Raw genomic sequence first — 23,113 nt, forward strand, 5'->3', positions numbered from 1 at the left:
GTTACTCCCTGGCAACTACTTCCATGCTTATATAGTGTGATTAAATGTGTTAATGTTGTTGATGAATCGCTAGTAAATAAAATAAGTTCTTAAGAATATTCTTTGAAAATAAATCACGGTTTAATGATAATGCTTAATTTAGAGAAATACCATAGATGTGTCGCAAGCAAAGTGCGACATTAGAAATAAACAGTCTCTACACTATAACAATTCCATATCTGAGCTACATAGAATGTACGAGCAAAGTAATGAGCTTTGACGCTTCTGTGTAGTTGCTAGTCTTGAAGCTGGTGTAGAACTGGGCCGCGACCAATTGCTTATGTTCTCTTCGCATAGAGGCCGGTGCTGTCCCGTTGTCATCCTGGAGGGGGTCGGTCATCGTGCAATTGTCTGACGTCTTCTTCACAGCCCTCTCTGCTCTCTCGTTCCCGACTGGAGTGCTGGAGCTTGATTTTACGCCTGGACAAATCCTTCATCTCGAAACTGTGAAACCAAAGAACATACAATCTTCCACATACGCTTCGATTACCCAAATACTCGCCTTAAAGGGTCGCTGCAACATATCTACGGCCTGCAGCGCTGCATCAGCAGCCTGTGTTTGTGATACATTTTATTCATTTTTTAATTTTAAAATTCTGGTTTTATCCATACCTTACCATGTTTGTACAGTTCTGTTCATCTGTATGTTATATATCTGTTATTCACGTGTAACAGGCACACGAAAATAAATAATAATTCGAAAAGTGCTCTATTGCTTTTCTGGTGGGTTAGTTACCACAAAATTTCCTTTGGTACTGTCGTAACACATGTTCAGACCAGTTGTGTATAGATCCTAAGTTCCACCCTGGTCAACAAGCCTCACCTTTGAAAAATGAGTGTGTGAATTCTTAAGGGGAGCCGGAGGTGCCTATGCTGCCCATGTTAAAATCACTAAGTTTGAGGAACATTTATGAATAAACTACCAAATAGAAAACTTTGAATTTTTTTTACATATAGAGTAGTTTAGTATTGCAGTTATGACAGAGGGATTTTGGTGTATCTTTTCTAGTTTCCTTCCAATTATTTTTTTTATTAATGACCCAAATTTTTTTACAAATAATTGCTTTATAATCAAACTGAAATGAAACTACTGAACATATTGCCAAATGGCTGTGTTAAATGTAAGTTTGACCACTAGGAGTGCTGTATAAAAATTTCATCTCTCTAGCTTAAGTGGATTTTGAGAAAATGTTCCTTATTTTCGAAAAATTCTAATTTACGGGAAATGGCTATCAAAGTTTCTCAATACATTCCTACACTATAGGATGGATTATCAGGGTCTTCTTCTTCATCCTCCAAAAGCTTCCTCTTCTGTCTTCTTTTCTGGCCTGTTGTTCCATCATACTTCATATGCCTTTCTCTTCTTTCTGCTCCTCTTATCCTTTCTCTGTCAATATTTCTTGGTGCTCGTACAGTGTTCACCCCAGCTGTAAATCCTAATGCCTTCAGAACTTCACACTGTTCCCTTGGTTGTAGGTAGCTATTGCATCATAAATGACAAAGTGCAGTGTTTTTATGCTTACAAACACCCTTTTAGGAATCACTTTCCAAATCAAATTGTTTACGCTCTCATTAGGATTCTGCGTCTTCCCGTGTAGACATTTGTGTAACGATTCTGGCTGTGCTAAGTCATGAAAAATTGGTTTTATTGTTCCCTCCTGATTCTTGTACATACTGCATATTACCCGCTTTACACAAGAAGTATAATACTACCAAGAACAGGCGCAACACTGAACTAATTCCAAACGGTAAACAGCAAAGAGACGATGTTCCGCACTCTTATTCATTGTAGTATCGCAACTTGGTATTAATGTTAAATTTCTTTTCCCTACGTTCTTCCTCTTCTTATATACACGGTTACTAAAACGTGGCATCGTAACCAGAACAAAAGTGTACGACAATATTAAATGGAGCAAGATGTTCGAAATTCTGAGGAAAATAGGAGTAAGCTGTAAGGAAATACTGGTAATATTTGTCACAGAAAACAATGTAGCCAACCCTTGCACACTCGCTGTAGATGCATTCAGCGGCCGCCCATTTCCTCTGCAGGCATGGGGGGAAATGGTAATAACTCCACTTCGAGGGCGAGTAGAACAATAATTCAAAGTTTACATTAAAGAGGAATGTTCCAATTAATTTTCGGTAGCAAAAAAAATCGTAATTTTTTGGATTTGACCACCTCCGGCTCCCCTTAACGGACCAAACTGCTGACGTCATCGGTCCCTAAGCCTACAGACTACTTACCCTGACTTAAACTAACTTACGCTAAGGACAACACACACACATCCATGCCCGAGAGAGGACTCGAACCTCCGACGGGGGCATCCGCCCGGAAACATCATTGGGAAAGCTCTTTCACTGACAGATTTTCTGTTGCTTATATCCTTCACATAACTGCTCTTTTTTTTTCAGCAGACCTACAAAGTACTTAATAGGTTTTACTTGTTCCGAGGTATTTCTTCCCAATGTTATTTTGACAGAAACTTCAAATTTGCTGATTTCGTCGTTTTGGTCTGTGTTACACTTGTTATCATTCCATTATCTTTTCACACTTTTTAGATACATACTTCTCATTATCTTCTTTGGTAGATTATTAAGACACTTGCTTTTTCTAGTGCTTTATGTTTAGGTTTCTCAGAGCAAATACTTAAAAGAGTTGATGACACGTAGCAACCCCATTAATACGAAAAGTTCGAGATTGGTCTGATGAGTATAACAATGGCGTGGACTAGATAATGGGACAACTGTAATGCCTTTTACATTAGTACAGAGACATTGAATTGTTGCGTAAATGAATATATGATCATTTCCAAACATAGGACATCATCGTCAAATGTTACGATATATCATAGCATCTGTGATACTCATATGTTTGTAAGCTCTTTGTATGTATCAAAACATGTGGTGCGTGGTAGAAATCTTCTCGGTTACAAATGTAAAGTGTTCAGTAAGAACAATTTACGTGTCCAACAATAATAATGCAGTGGGAATACATTTACATCTGTTGGACGAATGTTATGAAAACAAACACTCCAAACCGACGTTTCACGTAAGTCACATGCAACGAAAATCTGTAACGCAACCATTTGTGTGTGGCGTGTTTATAATTATGTATTACTTATATTTTAGGACAATTAATCTGTAAAAAACACACCACATGTCGTAAAGACAGCGTGTAAACCGTCTGAGGATGAAACACAACGATTCGAAACCGGTAACGGTACCCTTTGAATAAAGGAACTGAAAGTAAATTTGTGGCTGGTTGCTGTCCTAACACCATCAACATTTGTCTTCAAACAACAGCCATAGTCTCCATCATGTCATTATATGACAAAATTGCATGGGACAACTGTTGTCGCCGTAAACTCTGTAACTGAATATTATCGAACCTTTTTGGTTTCTAATGCAGAACGACACAGTATTCGAGATGTTTTTTCAACATCTCCCACGAAAACGAAAGTTTCTTTTAGGGGAATGGTTTTAAATCCCGCAGATCATCATTCAAGGTTAATGTGGCATGGATCCACAGGAGAATCCAGCCTGTTTCGAAATCCAAAGGCGATCCCACACCGTGATAAGCGTGTGTTTACGTTCCTTTCCGCAGCCCCTGTAGATAATACGACAGGGAAATAAACTCCTTCAACTGTATGCTTTAAAGCAGAAACTGTAACGCTACAGCGAAGGAAAACCTGTTTCTGCCCGAGTTTAGTTTGTAGGAGATCCACGCACAGTTCGATTTGAAGACGTCGCTCCTGTTGGTTGGGAAACTCACTTATCTACCGCCCTCCTTGGCCCGCTGCCCTGACGAACTGATAGCGCCCTGCTCCGCCAATGACGGTCACAACATTCACGCTCGGCGCTCTGGTTTCCGCGCAGAGTTCCATCAAGTGAAAAGAGTGGCGTCCCGGGAAATGTTGTCGCAGGCAGTGAAAGCTGCGGTCTTACTACTCTCTCATACGATGGAAATATTCACGTACTAGATTTCACGGCACGACATTACTGCGAATGCGAGTACTGTAGCTTTTCTGCGTGTCACTTTATTTTACAGGCCCGTCTTGATCACTCAAACTTTTACACTTCACTATTACCGGTTTCGGCGCCTGCCATCTTCAGATCATAAAATATTCCGATGTAGGTATCAAAGTCAAGTTGTACACGTAGGTACGTAGTAAACACTTACTATGTAATACATGTAAGTACATAGCAAACACTTACTATGTACCTACATGAATAATTGGACGTTGACGCTTACATCAGAATATTTTATGATCTGAAGATGGCAGTAGCCGAAGCCGATAATAGTGAAGTGTAAAAGTTTGAGTGATCAAGACGGACCTGTAAAATAAAGTGTCACAATAGGATCACGGACTCATTTTCAGGGTTCTTGGCTTCTACTGATTTTCTGTGTGTAAATGTGAATAAAGAAGTTAGTAAAGTTATTTTATACCTTGCTTCATTCGTACATCAGTCTGCCAGATGCCGCACAGAACGAAGTGGCTGAGGCAATGAACTCGAATTCGGGAGGACGTCGGTGCAAATCCCGTCCTGCCTTTCTCGCCCTTCCTCAGTCCGAGTGATCTCGTCATTGAAGTATGGTTAAACCATAACCATCCTCCTTCTACTTGTTTGCCGTTACAGTCCAACATTCCTTCCTTCCTTTAATTTAGAAATATCGTGAGGCTAGAGTAAACACTCCATTGTCTGTAGTTCGTCCTCCGTATTCTAGGTGAAACAGGCACTGGAATAGAGAGGAAACATTGTATTACATTATCGGTTCTTAATCCTTCGATAATTGGAACAACTTTTAACGCCAGTTTTGATCGTGGAACCGTTGGTGTGTTCTTATAGTATTTTATTATTACAACAATCTGTAAGCCGAAATGGAAAACGTTCTAAGTACCAAGCCCCCACGTTTGTCAGGAGAATCAAAACTCAATATGTCTGTCTCTTTTTGTACATAACTTATTCCTATCAGAAGAATTCAGAAGGTATGCAGCTAACACAGAATTATACTGCCTGCCTCAACACATTTAAAAATAATGAGAGAAATTAGGAAATAAATAATTTATTAAGAACTTTGTAACTGCCATACCAAGAAACTGATTGGTTCTAAGTGCAAGTAAGAAAGTTTTTGTTTCTAGCGCCATTAATACTCAGGCACTAAGTATTATATGTGATAATACACGTACAAAATACACTCAAAAGAAAAAAGAAAGTCCCACCACGAAGAAAGTATCTGAAAGGGACGGAAATCGGTAGATGTGATGTACATGCACTGACAAATAAATACAATTTCAGAAAAAAACTGGATGATTTATTCAAGAGAAAGAGCTTCACAAATTGAATAGCTCACTAACACGTTGGTCCACCTCTGGCCCTTATGCCCTCGGATTGCCCTTGATTGTCAGAATTGCTGGATGTCCTCCTGAGGGATATTGTGCCAAATACTGTACAACTGGCACGTTAGATCGTCAAAATCCCGAGCTGGTTACAGGGTCCTGCCCATGACGCTCCAAATGTTCTAAGTTGGGGAGAGATCCGTCGACGTTGCTCACCAAGGCAGCGTCTGGCAAGCACGAAGACAGGTAGTAGAAGCTCCCGCTGTGTGCGGGCGGGCGTTACATTGCTGAAATGCAAGACCGGAATGGCTTTCCACGAAGGGCAACAAAGCGGGGCGTGGGATATCGCCTACGTACCGCTGTGCTGTCAGGATGACGCGAATGACAACCAAAGGAGTCCCGCTATGATAAGAGATAGCATCCCAGACCATCAGCCCTGGCTGTTGGACCGTATGACGGGCGACAATCGGGTTGCGATCCCTTCGCCTTCCGGGGCGTCTACAGAAACGCCTTCGGCATGGAATTTTATTGACTGCAGTATGTCTTCATTGATGAGTCCCGCTTCGAACTGAGCCCCAGTGATGACACTATTTTTATGAAACCCAGTCTCACACGTACCAGGTGTCACTCCTAAGAGTTGTCAGGCGTATTTTATCTGGTGTTTCGGCAGATGTTTGCAAAATTTTGCAGAGTGCAGTCGGAGTCAGCTCAAATAAGTGCTACTCATCACGTCGTTTATGCGACTCCCAGTGCCAAAGCGAAGCGTCGTTTAGTTTTCCGTTGTAAACAAAATGATTTTTGTACCGAAATCCCATTTGACAGAGCGGTCCTAAATTAGTCCCGCGCAATATTCGTTTGATCGATATGTGTTAGCAGGGACGGTAAACACGGAGAATGGGCACGTAAAATTTCGCTATAAAAGTAATTTTGTTTATAACGGAAAACTAACCGACACTTTCCTTTGGCACTAGGCATAGCATGGAACATGTGATAAGCATTAATTTTTTTTTTGCCTAAGCTTCTACACAGTGCAAAAAAAGCAAATATGTCCTTAAACACCAGAGAAAATGCTCCTGGCAATTTTTAGAAAAGACCCTGTATACGTACAGGGAACGATCAAAAGTTTTCCATTCAAAGGCCATACAGTCCTGAATCGATATTCCAGTCAAGCAAAAGCGCATTGAGGCAATCATCTCAGCTATGCAAAATGTTCAAGGTAACTGTTCGTTACACCACTGTGTTTTGCTGCCTGGAAAGGCCGTAATTGGCTGCTGCACATCCTTCTCCCACAGGAATCATAAAGCCTTCAGCGGCTTTTTTAAGAGACCAAATGCGTGGTAATCGCATCAGGTGAGGATTACACGGCGGGTGCTCAAGTGCATCCCCTTGAGTTAGCGTAGCTTCGCCGTTACAGTGTTTGCGATGCGGGGATTTATGTTATCATGAAGCAGCAAGACCATTTCTCGCAGTTTCCCCGGTCGTTTTGCCTTGATTGCATACATATTCTTCATTCACCGACGGATGACTACCTGGGTTTGTCCTTCGGCCGCCAAGGAAAGAATAATAGCACGTTAGTCCTGTCTGGACGCATTTTTGTTTACTTTTCCGCATTCACCACACGCACGTCTGAAAGACAGAAATGCCACATTAGGACCTTCCCGACATGTCGGTGCTTATGTACTCGCATTGGAATCGCGCTACGTTTCATATATGCTGCTGCACCTCCTTCAAAGGGACATTTTTTGATCATCCCTTATAGCTGCAAATGACAGAAGTACGAATGCGGTCTTCTGCGAGAGCCTTCTTTTAATTTGGTGCAGAATTACGCTAACGCCATTAATCTGTAAGTGGGCTGCTTCTGTGTTGGCAGCGCTGTGTAGCGCTTTGTGTTGGATCTCTGACTGCGCTTTCTTTGTAAGAGACTCTGTGGCTGGTTGGACTCGTTGAAAGTTAATCGCCAGTAGTGTTGGGCAGTTGGAAGGTAGTCGCCAGCAATGATGGAAGTACTGTTTGGCAGTTGGAGGTGAACAGCCAGCAGTGGTGGATGTTAAAAGTGAGAAGTTAGCATTGATAGAGGCTAGAGATCTGAAGTGTTAGCGTAGGCTAGCGATCTGGAAATAACCGACTTGGAGACTGAAAATTATTCGTGATTATATATCTTTGTATTGGATGTCAATGACGATTTATATTCGTGTTTGAACTGGATGTCACATTATTAAGGTAAAAAATACATTATTTGGTTTGCAACAAATTCTTTTCTTTTGCTAACCACATGCCTATTAGTAGTTAGTGGCTTTACTAGCTAGAATCTTTTATTTAGCTGGCAGCATTAACACTCGTTGTATTGCAGTAGTTCGCGTAATGAATGAAAAAGTAGAAGTAGAATGGTTATGGTTTAACCACATATCAATGACGAGATCATTGAGAGGGTATACTCGGACTGAGGAAGGGCGAGAAAGACAGGACGGTATTGGGCTGTTATTAAGTTTTCCTGCTGAGGAAGTGAATTTACTTGAAACGAAGTTTTAATTCCACACTATTGACTAGTTTCAACTGTTCTCTGCATTTCAAGTGCACGTTTTCATCTTCTAGCACGTATGGCAATATGCCAAAATAAAGAACCAAACATGAGAAGCTGTTAATAGAAATAGTACCCAAGACTGGTGTGGTTCTGGTACTCCACGAAAATTTACGTCCCGATAACCACAATGAAAAGCTTCATATCAGGTCGAGGCCTATGTCATAGGGAATCTGGACATGCACTGTAAGGCGAACTATGCGTTTTAGTATGGTTCACGAAATTCTGATGCTCTTACAGTATCCTCTGATGTCTTGTTTCTTTTATGATGTAATGTAAGATCTTGTAATGTTTTGCACGTACGAACATACGGGCTTCCTACGTCACCGTAGCTGCGCAAGCGCAGTGACGCTCTCTGGCAACTGCTGAAATGAATCTATTTCTAACAGGTTGCGGGAAAATATTGCGAATTGTTGTTCTAAAAGCGTTATTTTCAAAGTAAATTTTCCTTTTATGCAAGATGAACTATGTGCGAAAATGTATGATGAATTTCTTAAATCACAGAGCGTTTGCTCTCTTTTAAAAATCAACTCTTTTATGACGAGCCATTTAGAAGAATTTCGAGCCCAGATCGGAGATTTATGTCGCTATTAAAAATTTTACTGGCGTATTTGTGTGATGTGTCATAAAGTGTAACATGCGCTAAACAGATCAACATTATATGTGAAAGCTTAACTTCTCTTGTAGCTTATTAATCTTCGAGACAAATATTATATGCGAAAGCTTTGCTTTTCATTTAGCAACACCATGTGTATTAATTTAAATCATTAACTTTTCCTGTTGGTGGAATTCGGATTTATACTTTCGTAATACGAAAATATGCAGCGTACATGTTGCTGCACATCAAAGATCTTTCCAAAACGTGTTTTTTTCTGGGTTTCGTTTCCTAAAGTGCCGGGAAATTCTGCGCTGCTGTATAAAACCATATCCATTCAAAAGATAAGTTTTACAGTTCCGAGGGAAAGTATACTGTCACTTAACACGGAAAAAATGTCATTCTTTTGAATTAATTATTTGAAGTCAGGTGTAATTTTTTTCTTTCTTTCCAGATTGCGTTGCGCTCCAATATTGTGGGTCAGTGTTGACATGATAAGAAAAAGTAAAGAGAAAGTAAGCTCAGTACGTTCAGTTTTACTCAGATGTTTCAGAATCAAATAACGTAGAAGATTCATCTTCTCAGTCATTCAGCAATTTATGTACAGACACACACATATAAATAAAGAAGTTTCAAATTTAAATTTTTGTTCCAACGCTGAATCGGATTTCACTTCTCTAAAAGTTTCGCCCCACTGCGGAGTTTGTCGTCTGTAAGGTTGGTGTACAGTCGGTGATGAATACAGCATTATTCACTGTTGGTGTCAGATTCGTACAAACTATAGAAATTAGTGAGTGGAAGCGGTAATTACTTGTTATTCTACTTTCGGGGAGGCGTTGATTTTTATTGTTTTTTTAAGTCACTTTGTTGAATTTTATGATGGAAACATTTAAATTTCGGGGAATCTTTGAGTAATCTCCACATAAGTTTAGGAATCTGGAGAATGTATTTTCAGTTGCACTATTCTAGAGCAAATGTTTTATTATGACCTATTTATTTCATGCTGTAGGACGTATATGAAAGTACTTTTTATGAGAGGCATTATCGGTAATACTCATTACTCTCACACAGAAACATTCTAAAATAATTGTTCGGTTTTTCAGTCGGCTATGACGTAACACATTAAAACAAATTCTCTTAGCAGAAAATACATTTGCGGTACAATAATGGAGGCGGTGTAGCTGAAGACGTGTGCCTCTCATTAAGTATTACGATTTCTGCAGATATCTTAACGTCATTATTTTACACCCGCATCCAAACTTGTACTCCGTGAGACACTGTACGATGTGTGGGTGCATTGTGAATCTTGACATCTTCCGTCCTTAATTGCTCAATTCGCGGGCAGGGTGTTGGCAGAGAGATTGTCAGGACCCTTGTGTATGAGTCCGAATACTTCTAATACTTTAGTGCCCTGGTCATTACGCGAGATGTATTTTGGACAATTTATTATCTTCTTGGCTAATTTTCTTGGTGAGCTCTTGGATTTTTTTGAGAAACGCGTGGACGAGGTACGTTTTTCTTGCAGCATCACCGACTGCGGCCTGTGATAAGTCACACGCTGGTTTAAGAAACCCATTGGCAGTCGTGGATCTCTCCTTTGAATCTCTTCTTTCCTTTAATCGAACTGAGCCTACACAGAATACACACACAATATATATATTCTGTGTAGGCTCTCTAGCGGCTATTAAAGTGAAGACACATAATTACACTGGTGTCCAAAATTAAAGCAACAACCGCTGTTTTCCCGTCCTGTGTCTAATTCACGATATTCATACAAACTGTCAGCAGGTGTCGGTACGATAGTGTTCTGCGGAGAAAATGGCATTCTGGTCAACGGACAACCACGCCAACGATGACGTCAAGGCACCTATCAAAAGGGGTAGCGTTTGCCGGGACATCCACAGTCGCTGTGTTCACAGTTACAGACGGTGCAGTATGGCACAGAGAAGACGCCTGCCAGACTCTCTGCGATGGAGGAAGAGTGGAAGTAGGATAATCCCAAACTGGAGTGGCCCGGTGGCTTAATTCGAATCGTTTCGTTGTTTCTCGGATGTGTCAACTGTTTGTAGAGACCGAAACTGTATCCCGAAGACCAGGGCAGGGCCGACCACATTTGACATCAGAAAGAGAGGACCGTTATTTGGCTGTAAAGGCACGACGGTACCGCCTCAGTACTGCACGACAACTGGCATCTGGCCTCGCAGCATCCACTGGGCGTTTTGTAACGAGCAAACGATGTGCAGAAGGCTTTGGAAGAGTGGACTTTATTGTAGGGACCTGCTGTATGTATACCTCTGACGCATCTTTAGAGAAGGGAACGTCTGGGATGGTCGAATATGTTCTTTTCACGTATGAGGCCCGATCTGGTCTGGAGAGAAATTCTAGACAGATTCGCATCTAGAGGGAACATGGAACACGATTTCGGAATCTAAACATTGTGGAAAGAGACCAGTATCGAGGAGGTGTGGGTGGGCGTTATGTTAACCACTCAAAACCTTCTTCATGAAATTGTTGGGTGAATCGGCAAGGTTTAACTGCTGTCAGGTATCGTGACGAGATCTTCGGACCTCGTTTGCGGTTGTTGCGAGGTGCTGTGAGCCCAGACTTAGTACTGATGGACGATAATGCTCGATCTCATAGAGCACGGGCGGTTGGTGTTTTCTTGGAAACGGAAGATACTGCACGCATGGCGTCGCCTGCTCGCTCTCCTGATTTGAATCGCACGCAGCACGTCTGGGATGCACTGGGGAGACGGGCTGCATTACTTCAGCATCCGCCAGCCACTCTCGAAGACTTGTGAACAGTTCTGCAGGAAGAATGGTCGTTATTGCCTCAACATGAGACCGACGAGGCATGCCGTGAAGGATGTCGTCATTGTCAAATCTCTACTGCTGACAGAGGCGATCACATTTCATACGGAGCACATTAATCGGTTGTGGGAATGTATGTGGAAATCCGTTAAGTAGGGAAAAACGAAGAACATTTTTGTCTACCTCTATGCATGTTGCAGGTGTTTACGTTCTCCATATTGTTCCCACGTTACTGTTACCTGTTTATACTGTTTCGTGACAAAATACATGCAACCTTGCAAAATTTCCTTTTACTGCTTTAATTTTGGACACCGGTGTAGTAACCAGCTGGTACGACAACACTGAATTCTCAGTAACCAGTTATTTGCAGCTGAGTAGAGTTCTAGAATCTGACTGTGAAGTAATTAAGCGATATTAGCATTAAATTCTGAACAGTGATGTTTTCTCTGTAAGAGCATAAACGTTCCATTTACCAGAGATCGTCAGCTGATACTTACGAATGATAGAGAAGCCCAAATACAGATGCACAACTTGGCTACAAGCACGTGGGCCATAGCCAAACGGTCACTTCACGAGAAACGTATATATGTAGCACTCTAGTCTCAACAGCGCGAGGTGGGCAGAACGTACGCCGCCGGCCAGAGTGGCCGAGCGGTTCTAGGCGCTATAGTCTGGAACCGCGCGACCGCTACGGTCGCAGGTTCGAATCCTGCCTTGGGCATGGATGTGTGTGATATCCTTAGGTTGGTTAGGTTTAAGTAGTTCTAAGTTCTAGGGGACTGATGACCTCAGAAGTTAAGTCCCATAGTGCTCAGAGCCATTTGAACCATTTTTTAGAAAGTACGCCGCTCCGAATACTTACAGCAATGGAAGAAAACCATCTCAAGCAAAAATCATATCTATAACTTTCTTTCTTTTTAGGGTGTTTTCAGAAGAGCAGTGACTGGACTGGAATATTGAACCTTTTGCCGTCTGTTTGTAACAGTATGACCTCTACTTTACCTTTCATAAAGGACGTCATAAAGCCTGAGATCCTGCGAATTATCCGTCGTAGTAAATAGTTGTACCTGTCATCATTTAATATTTAACTATTTTTCTATTGCACTAGGCATGTCATGTTTTAGAATCTGTATCTTCATTTTCAACTGTTTATTTTTTATTCTCCGTTCATATTTTATTTTTTATGATGGTATGGCACGAGTTCGTTACTGTCTCCAGACACCCACATCTGACTATTCAGTTACAGCGAAATCCCAGCACTTAAAATAATTGTGAAGTACACGGTCCCATCAGATGCTATGTTTCTACTGCATGTACCAAGTATTTTAGGTGGAAAAATGTCGCCTCTAATCAGAAAAAATACTTAAACTAAACTATACAGCCCTATGGGTTTCACGACACACGTTAATGTCCACTGTATTTTCCTCATCAGCAGTGACATCCGTCCGTCTATCTGGCTCACCCGGTAAAAATAGAATTTGAAAGGAGTGTCCACTACACACAAAAAAGTAATAATGAACGTGACTGAGCACTTACCGATGCAGTGTCGGAAATAAAAGAAAGATCCAGGAGTGGGGCTAAAATTGAGGGTGAAATAATATCCATATAAGTTTCGCTGGTGACACTGTTATCGTCAGAAAAAGTGAGGAAGTTTACAGGACTGTTGAGCAAAATGGAAAGTCTTTTGAGTACAGAATATTGATTGAGAGTAAATGAAAGGAAGTGAAAATAATGTTGAGTAGCGGAAATCTGATTAAACTGAAAATCCAAACTGTGGTCCACGTAGAGGATGAAGTGAAGGACATTTGCTACCTTCGAAAGACAATAATATGTGACAGATCGAAGTACAGAGGATATAAAGAGCACATAAACACAGGCAAAGAGTACATCTCTCGCTGCAGGAAGTTTAGCAGTATCAAACATTGGTCATAATGTGAAGAAGATATTTCTAAGAAGGTGCGTCTGGAGCACTGTGCTGTAGGAGCAAATCATAGACTATTGCAAATCGAAAAAACAAGAGAATCGTAGTGTTAGAGATGTGGTGTTACAGAAGGACGCTGAGAATCACGTGGACTAATAAGAATGGAATCAGTGAGGAGAGGAATATAGGAGTAGCACTAATTACGAGAAAATACATGATTAAAAGACGTGTGTTAAGACATGGAGTAATGTCCATGCTGCATTTTGGAGCCACACGGCAAGACAAGAGTTTGGAATGTGTCCAACATTATATTGTGGGTGTTGGGAGTAAGTGCTAGACAGAGATAAAGAGGTTGACTCACTAGAGGAAAACTTGGTTACCCGAATCAAACCAGACAGACGACTAAAGGAATGATTCTGTAAATAAAAATATACCACGTTTCTAAATCGCACTAAAAAGTATAAGGGGCACTCAAATGAAAACGACACAGGAAGTAATCGCCATAACCGTTAATACGCTTATCCCACTGTGAGACGTCATTGTCTTCATGGAAAAACGTTTACGGTTGCTTACTGAACCATAATTGTACCCAGGCATGCACCTCTTAGTGCGAAGCAAACCGACGGCCACGAATGTATTTCTTCAGGGCTCCAAAAATACGGAAATCGCATGGGGAGAGATCGGGACTGCGTGCAGGATGTGTGAGCGATTCCCAGAGTAACTTCTGCAGGGTACTCGAAACAACACTTGCAAGATGTCGGCGGGCATTATCCTGCAACACAATGTCGACCGCCAACATTACTGGTCGTTTGGATTCGACGCGGCTATCCAATTTTTGCTAAATTGTCCACGTACCCGCAGTGCGTTAATTACAACGCCGTGTTCCAGAGAGTCAGCGAGCAGTGGGTTGACAGACGGCGTCGTGCTGTTACGGTATAACGCCCGCCCACATATAACCAAGCCTGTTTCGACTATGACGCAGACGTTTCGCTGGGAAGCCCTTACACATACTCTATACACTACCCATCTCTCCCCTTGTAACTTCCATATTTTCGAAGTTTTGAAGAAACACATTCGAGACTGCCGATTTGTTTCGGATAAAGATGTGCAAGTCTGGGTACAATCGTGGTTCCTTAAGCAACCGCAAAAATTTTTCCATGAAGACGTTGACCGTCTTGTCTCACAGTGGGATAAATGAATTACGGTTATTACTTTTGAAACAATAAACAGTTTACTCATTTTTTTCCATCTGTCTCATTTCCATTTGATTGCTCCTTATATAAAATAATCTCTGTTGATCCTATACAGACTGCAACCTCATAGATATAGTCCTCAAACTTCGTGATTTATGACAATACTTGTAGGGCACATGCAATAGATACAAATAAGAAAGTGGACTATTCACGTATCAATTATGTATGACATGTACGCTACGTGTTTCGTTTTAAAACCTTACAATTATTTTCACAGCTATTAAAGAGGGGTCACTAACCTGTACGGGATTAGGAGAAATAATTTATACTTTTAAGTCTGGTTTAAGACGTTGGTGTATTAAAAATTGAATTTTACTTAAATAATTATTTTCTAATTTTAGTCTTTGAGTGTGAAATTTTTCAAGCGATTTCATACATTTTATGAGATTACAACACAGCCACGTGATAAATTTCATGTTTATTTTAGTTTCTCTTCACCTGACTCCATTGCTATATTGCTTCCCACATACAGACGAGAAGGTAAAAATCAGAGATATTCGAGCTCACACAGAGGCTTTCCATCAATCGTTCTTCCTGCGAACCATTCCTGACTGGAACAGAAAAATGGGAGAACACACCACACAAAAAGTGAGTTAATATCGCACTCTCATCCATTTTGTCCTATGTTTAAAATTTCAAGTCTCTAGTTCATTGAGAAATTAGGTTCAAATCAATTGCAAAATTTGCGATATTCATCTCCTCTCGCCCCTCCCCCCCCCCCCCCCCCTCCTGAGTCGTGCTCGTCTGCTCGTTTACAGCCTGGAGAGCATTCTGACACCACCTGCACAACATAAAGGGCAGCCTAGCTGTCAGGCATTACGAATTTTATCCACCTCCACGCCCACCCCTACCGAATAGACCGACAAGAAAGTGACTTAATATTGCATTTTTAACCACTTCTGAGCTATGTTTATTACTTCAACTCTCTAGCTTATCAGGGAGTTATTTTAAAATCATCTTTAAAAGTTGTATCGACCAGACAGAAAGGCAAGAAAGTGGCCTAATAAAACGTGGCAAAAATAAACTTTGTGATGGAAATACTTCCCTGGGATGAAAAATGACCTCTTACTGAGGAATATATATTAAAAACTAAGAATTATAAGACATTGGAACATACATGTTGAGGTGTGGAGCATTATTAGAAGACAACATCTCCTGGTCAAAGAATCGAGAAGGCAGAGTGGCAGAGCTACCATTCCACAGACAGCAGTGAGGGGGCAGATGGTTGGTGGAGTCTCTTCAGACTGCACCAGTTGCTTCTTGTCAGTGTCAGGAAGCACCAGTACTATGTTTTGAGTTTTAAAAAAATGTTCAAATGTGTGTGAAATCTTATGGGACTTAACTGCTAAGGTCATCATTCCTTAAGCTTACATACTACTTAACCTAAATTACCCTAAGAACAAACACACACACCCATGCCCGAGGGAGGACTTGAACCTCCGCCGGGACCAGCCGTACAGTCCATGACCGAAGCACCTTAGACCGCTCGGCTAATCCCACGCGGCTTTGAGTTTTATTTTCAATGCATGTTCATTTTCAGTTCATGAACATTATCCGTGTTCACTGTGTCTTGTCTGAAGGGAGAACTGTAGGAAGTTCAAATTATGAAAAAACAAAACAAACAATAAGCAGGTGGACTGTAAATTGCTAAGGAGAAAACTGTTAGACGTTCAGCTGCTGCTGCTGCGGAGTAGGTAATTCGTACATTAAAATCTCTGCCTTCACCTCCATGTCTTATTAGTAGCAATGATATACTTGCTGTTCCGCATCATATTACTTCCCCATCCCCCCGTCCTCAAAACGCCGGAAACCATAAGTTTCCTGTTGTGACAGGAGGAGAAAAGCATGATATATAACACAGGAAATTCGTCATTCGTTGATCTAAAATACTTCTTTCAAGCTGGTACAGATCTTTTAAATAACATACACAGAATAAAACATTTCACACCATAATATACAGTTAAATGGTCCATTAAACTACCAGTATCTCATAGCACTTCTTTTTCTTGTCTCAAAGTGTACTTTCATCTTTGGCTGAATAATGTTACGTCGCTGCTGTTGTTGTTGTTAAAGTTCATTCACAACAGATTGCAACACGATTTCCCTAATACACTAACTCATTGTAGCTTATATTTGTTACTCGAGTGCAGTGATTCCGCAAAATAAATTCTACTTTTTGGTGATCTATTACTCGATAAAGCCAACTGTGGTCCCACACTAGCAGGAGTCAACTTGGTACTTGGCTACCAATAGTCACACACCAGTTCAGTTGTTACCACTGCAGGAGAAGGCAATGGAACGTATTGCAAAAGCGTTTGAGTTGAATAAATAACAGTAATATAGAGATTCGGCATTAGATAGAGGTGAGTGGAGAACACGGGGGTGGCGAGCGCTGGGGGTGGGGGGGGGGGGGGGGGGGGGGAAGAAGAGTGATGAGATTTCACCACGACCAACAAAGAAACAAAGAAGCATGATCAACATTCATCTTGTAGTAAGTGTGATACTGAAGATATGGTAAGAGTGACCTTTTTCCCCCAGTGCAGTGCACACCCGCATGACATATGTGGATGAATTCACCTTACAGTCACTTGCACAGTTGAACATTCTGTGCTCAGCTGTCTAGTGCTCCATTCGAGAGGCCGTTGGCCACTTATGGATACTTAGAAGCAGAGACGCTACAGTCTCCCTGTCGACCGCGATGTAACGCAGATGTATAGACGAACCAGTGGTATGGCCATACCTGAGTGTGTGTCGGTGTGAATAGCAAAAGACATGCAATATTAATCGACATACTTTCGTAGGCAGCAATCACTGATTCACAGTACGTGTCTGTTATGTCTTCAGGAAAAAAATGAAGTATGCTGACCACTGAAATGAAATTTATGAGGCACCCAGAAGGGTCCCAGTGTGAGATATTAGATAAAAATGGAGACATCAGAGCTGGGGGGAGGGGGGGGGATTTATTTAGTTGACAAACGAATAAAAAGAAGGGGCCTAAGAATGACTAGAGGATATTGACTGGATGACAGGAGGAAGACTAACAAAACAAGTATTGAACGACAAACGACAAGGAAAACGAGACCCCAGAAGACTGTAGAAGAGATGGCTGGCCTTAGATTGGAACAGGCGAGGTGCCCACTACTTTAAGGGGGGTAGGACGTCAAACGGGCCGACTTGGAGCAGGACATTTCAATTTCCACTGTCTATACTTTTACAAATAAATTTATAAAACTTTGTCAGCATGACCAGGAAGGATTCAGAATTCACACTCTTAGCAGTGGCAATTGTAAAACATAACGAAATAATTTTTTTACATGTGAAATTTCATCATTTTTTCACTTACTAATGGCTGAATTTGTTGTTATAGGTACAGTTTTATTCATAAGTTAGAGAGATTCTTCGATGAATTTTGCACAGCATACAAACCATACTTATAGGTGTACGAAACTCTAGAATTTTCCAAATCTATTAAAAACTGTGCTAAAAATTGAGGTAGTTAACTACAAAATTTATGTTTTTTCTAAACATGAAGTTTAAAATACAACAACTCATTCGTTCTTTCATAAATTAAATAAATTCTAGAGTTTCATGCACGTGTAAGTGTGGTATGTATGCTGTGCAAAATTCATCGAAGAATCTCTCTAACTTATGAAGAAAACTGTCCCTATAGCAACAAATGCAGCCATTAGTAAGTGAAAAAATGATGAATTTTCACACGCAAAAAATTTTTTATTTTGTTATGTTTTCGAACTTCCACTGCAATGAGTGTGAATCCTGAATCCTTCCTGGTGATGCTGACAAAGTTTTACGAATTTATTTGTAAAAGTATAGACACTGGAAATTAAAATGTCCTGTGATGTCTCCTGCTCCAAGTCGGCCCGTTTGACGTCCTGCCCCCCTTAAGTGGTTTGTTTAGACCAAACTTAGATTCACACTTACTACCAGAGAATAAATGAAGATCAAGACACAGTATGCAAAAAGTATCGTCGATGGCGTGGGTACAGCCAATGATTGAAAGGTTGCTAGACCTTTAGCGCACTATGATGTTCCCAGAATATCGGACAGTGCGCTCCTCGGTCACGAACACCCTCTGGCTGGGACCCCAGTTGGCCTCGTCGGGTAATACGTGAGCCCACTGTCGGACAGCCTCGCTGTCAGTGTCACTGTTGCGGGGGGCCTGTCTGGAGCAGACGGTCGCCTACTGGTTTCGCTCCTGCTGCAGCTGGGAGAACACCTGGTCCATCTCGGGCAGGCGACGGCGCAGCTCTCGGTCCACGTCCATGGAGAGCAGCTCCTTCTGGACGCGCAGGCGCAGCGGCTCGGCGAACGCGGACATGATCTGCTGGCGCAGCAGGTTGGGCAGCACGTTCACGATCAGCTCGGCCACGTAGTCGGCCGTGCCCAGCCCGTCGATGCGCGCCTGGATATTGCCGATGCGGACCAGCAGGCTGTCCAGCGTGGGCCGCTTGCGGGTGTCCAGCGGCTGGCTGACGCTCACCGTCACCTGTGGGGGAGGGCAACGTCGTCACCGAGCGTGCACTCACTCACGGCACCAGCGGATCAACGGGCAGGATCGGGTTAAGCAGGCCGGAAAAGGCAAGTACAAACATTCATGCAGACTTGCCCAGGTTTGCCTGCGGGAAAGATACATCTTCAGTGAAACCGAGACGTACCCAGATCCTTCGTATGGCAGCCACACTCATTAACCGCCATTAGGCACTCAGTGGGAGAAATGAGACGGGGTTGCAGGCTGTCCCCGATGTTATTCAGTCTGTACACTGAACAAGCAGTAAATGAAACAAAAGAACAATTTGGAGTGGGAATTAAAGTCAAGGGAGAAGAAATATAAACATCGAGGTTTGCGATGATATTGTAATTCTGTCATGGAAGAGCAGCTGAATGGAATGGACTAGGTCTTGAATGGTTCAACAGAAAAATGTTGAAAATTAGATAAGTAGATCACAAAACTAATGACGAGGTACTGAATAGAATTAAAGAGAAAAGAAATTTGTGGCACATCAAAAGCGAAACGAGTATAATGGAACGTAGTCAGTCGAATTAAGTCAGGTGATACTGAGAAAACTAGATTACGTAATGAGACAATTACAGTAGCAGATGAGTTTTGCTATTTGGGCAGAAAAATGCTTGATGATGACCAACAGAGAGAGGATATAAGATTAGGTAATGAGACAATTACAGTAGTAGATGAGTTTTGCTATTTGGGCAGAAAAATGATTGATGATGACCGAGGTACAGAGGACATAAAATGTAGACTGGCAATGGCAAGTAAAGCGTTTGTGAACAAGAGAGGTTTGTTAAGAAAGTATTTGTATGGAGTGCAGCCATGTATGGAAGTGAAACATGGACGGTAAACAGTTTAGACAAGAACAGAATAGAGGTATAACGGAAAAATGTTGAAAATTAGATACGTAGATCACAAAACTAATGAGGAGGTACTGAACAGAATTAAAGAGAAAAGAAATTTGTGGAAAAACCTGACTAGAAGAAGGGATCAGTTAGTGGGGCACATTCTGAGACATGAAGGAATCACCAATTTAGTACTGGAAGAAAGTGTGTGGGGTAAAACTCGTAGAGGGAGACTAACAGATACTGTAAGCAGAGAAATGCAAGTTGCAATTTTTACTCGGATATGAAGAGGCTTGCACAGGATGGAGTAGCATGGAGAGCTGCATCAAACCAGTCTTCGGAATCAGGACCACAACAACAGCCACTCAGCTTCATAGGAGTTAGACTCTTCATTGCTGGCTAATGGTTACTGAGACATTTAGCTTTGATTTAAACTTTCTTGGGTGATCTGTCGGACTGTATTATTGAAACCTAACAAAGTTTCTGCGAGTTAGCTGCTCAACGTCTTCAAGTGTTACTTAACTGTTGCTGTGTTAGTGCAGTACCGTCGCCATTGATAATCCAGACTTTTATGTTTCATTCAGGGTTATCATCTTTGGGATATACTTCTTTAGGGCCTTTTTGTTCGTCTGTAAGTTACCTTCTACGTGTAGTGTAGACTATCCATCTGATTGTACTATGACACGTAGGACACGGTACCTTTACCAGGTTTGTGATACACTTCCGTTTACATTATTTATGTCTCTAAAAGCCCCTATAGATATGGAAACCATTTGTCAAATTTTACTATACTTGTTAAATATGTGACGATTACAGTAGCGTTTGATGTCTTTATCAGACATATAGCGCGTTTGACAGAAATTTTGATTGGCGGAAAATGTGACAAGATGGCAGACGTTACTTTTGTTGATGTTTCACCGCATGTTTGGTGAAATATAGTTTTATTAAAATTTATCTCACCACATCCGGGGTTTCCATAACCATGGAAACTACGATCAAGGATGAAGACAAAATAGCACCGGAAATTACCAAAATAGCAGAGGTATCTAAACTTTCCCAGCCTAATATTGCCCTGGAAAACCTTAAGAATAAAACCAATATTCTATACACAACACATCCACCCACCCACCATCCACATCCATACTCCGCAAGCCACCAGACGGTGTGTGGCGGAGGGTATCTTGAGTACACAAGCCGCAGTGCAATAAAATAGAAAAAAAATACTGGTTCTCCGGTTCTTCTACGGTCCATGTTTCCACAATGTGGTACTTTACAATGTGGTACTTTAATGAACTATGTTTAGAGGAACAAGTATATGAGAATAAATTTTCGATCCTTGTGTCTTCTTTTATAATGGGAGGGCCATTTACGAGTTTCACTGTCATTCACAGAAAGTTGATTTAATCATTAGGTTCCGAGTATAACATTTCTTTTAATTGGTTTCCATGTGTATATTTCTCTCTCAATTTAAATCATTCACTGGACCAGTATCTTGTTTTTTACATCTTCTTTAAACACAGTGCCAGAGAAAATGTCAGAAACACTTTCTCTGCATTCGTAGCCATTTCCACTAGTGTAAAAATACATTAGACACGAACAGCGTGTGCTTCAAAAGTGAAGTTAAATTGAAAAACTTTGTTAGTATGTGTAAGGGCTTGTTTGTGAAATATGTGGCTAGAGAAGGTAGAGAAGAGCGAATTTGACAAACAAGCTTGATCGTCTGCGACGGCCTTAACGGAGCGTCTAAAATCGTCTATTTTCCTATGCGTCTTGTGCTTGTTTTGCTGATGGCTATTTCATACACTGGTTCGCCAGAAAATAGCAATCGGAAAGGGCGGGCTATAACTTTCTCATAGGGGACGTCGACGTCCAGAGGCCCCTGCTGGAGAAAAGCATGTAAGTGTGGGCGAAGTGGTGGTGCCCGGCTTAGCTGCCCTAGTTTTGACTCCCCATCGGCCTTATCTCGCCTTGTGCGTTTGTGTGTTGTCGACGATTCCTTACTGCTGACAATGCTTTGATAACACGAAATCCTGTGTTTGTTAATTACATTGCTAGCCACAAGTATTTCTACAGCTTCTTCAAACACGGAGTCGCAATTACATCGAGGCAGACAAGAGGCTCTTGGTCTCTCTGTAGCTCATGACGTGGTCAGCAACAGCAGTTTTTTCTTACTGACTTAATCTGTTGTGACATCTATGTTCATCACTTCTGTCTGGTCAATGTATGACTTCCAGGATCTTGTGTGTTGCTGACCTCCTTAGACGCAGGTCGCCTTTTACGAACCCAGCTCGTCTTCACACGCATCAGTGAATGGAAAACACGTTTTATTGAATGTTTTTCGTTGAGCCAGCCAATCTTGAAGGACATGCTGAGGAACGCTTGGCCACAAAAAACGAATTCAGCGACACAACACGGATGGGGAATCGAAACCTGGACAACCATGTCGCCAACCGTCAACTTGCCTGTGCACTTTCAATGGAGTCTACAGCTTGCGACTAGGCATTCTGGCGCCTCGCACACAGAGCATGCAGATCTTTTGTCCAGAAGAGGGCTCTGGCAGTCAATGTTCCCTGTGATGACGTTAGAGCCTGGCTTTTATCAATGCGGTTTTCTAACGAACAAATGAAGAAAGTGGGGATACACAATAACTAGCCACTCCTTCACTCCACTTCAGGTGTGCTCCAGGACTGTGTCCTGCCCCTCCCCCCCCTCCCTTCCCCTGCCCTGCATGATTTACATCCTTTACACTGCAGACATCACCAACCTAGCTACGTAAGACACCGTCCAACTCTCGCATGCCTCCCTCCAATGTCACTTGAATCTCCTGGTTGAGTGATGGAAGCATCAAGTAAATTCACAGACAAGGCAAACCACCACCCATGATCCCACCAGTAAGCGATACCGTCATCCAGGTTTCCACTTCTCGATCGACGACAGACCCACCACTCCAACACTTCACAGAAAACTAACATGGAATGCACACCTCCTTACCTTCCAACACAGAGCCCATAACCAGTTGATAGTATTGACAGGCGTCACCTGGGATCTGCATCCTTCTACCTTCTACCTCGTCCATATATCCCCTCATCTGCCCCATCTTAGCATAATCCAACATTATCTGAACCTCTGTCTGTCATAAGTTCTCCAAATCCCTTGATATGCTAGAGAGACACAAACTCAGCCTCACTTTCAGCGTCTGCCTCCTACTTGC

At 41.8% G+C, this 23,113-nt stretch overlaps 1 protein-coding gene across 2 annotated transcripts in view; it reads right to left on the minus strand.

The window, feature by feature from the left end:
- Positions 1–205: 205 nt before the first annotated feature.
- The window catches only part of LOC124797895, a 119,761-nt gene continuing 96,853 nt past the window's right edge, over positions 206–23,113 (minus strand). The window contains exon 6 of one of the 2 annotated variants that reach the window (XM_047261011.1): positions 206–483. In XM_047261011.1, coding sequence (XP_047116967.1) covers positions 454–483 — 30 coding nt within the window. In that variant the 3' untranslated portion in view covers positions 206–453. Of the gene's footprint in view, positions 484–18,313; positions 19,040–23,113 lie in introns of those variants that run through there. The other variant, XM_047261010.1, reaches the window with a different exon arrangement.

The sequence above is a fragment of the Schistocerca piceifrons genome, chromosome 5, assembly GCF_021461385.2.
Source record: "Schistocerca piceifrons isolate TAMUIC-IGC-003096 chromosome 5, iqSchPice1.1, whole genome shotgun sequence".
Lineage (NCBI taxonomy): Eukaryota > Metazoa > Arthropoda > Insecta > Orthoptera > Acrididae > Schistocerca > Schistocerca piceifrons.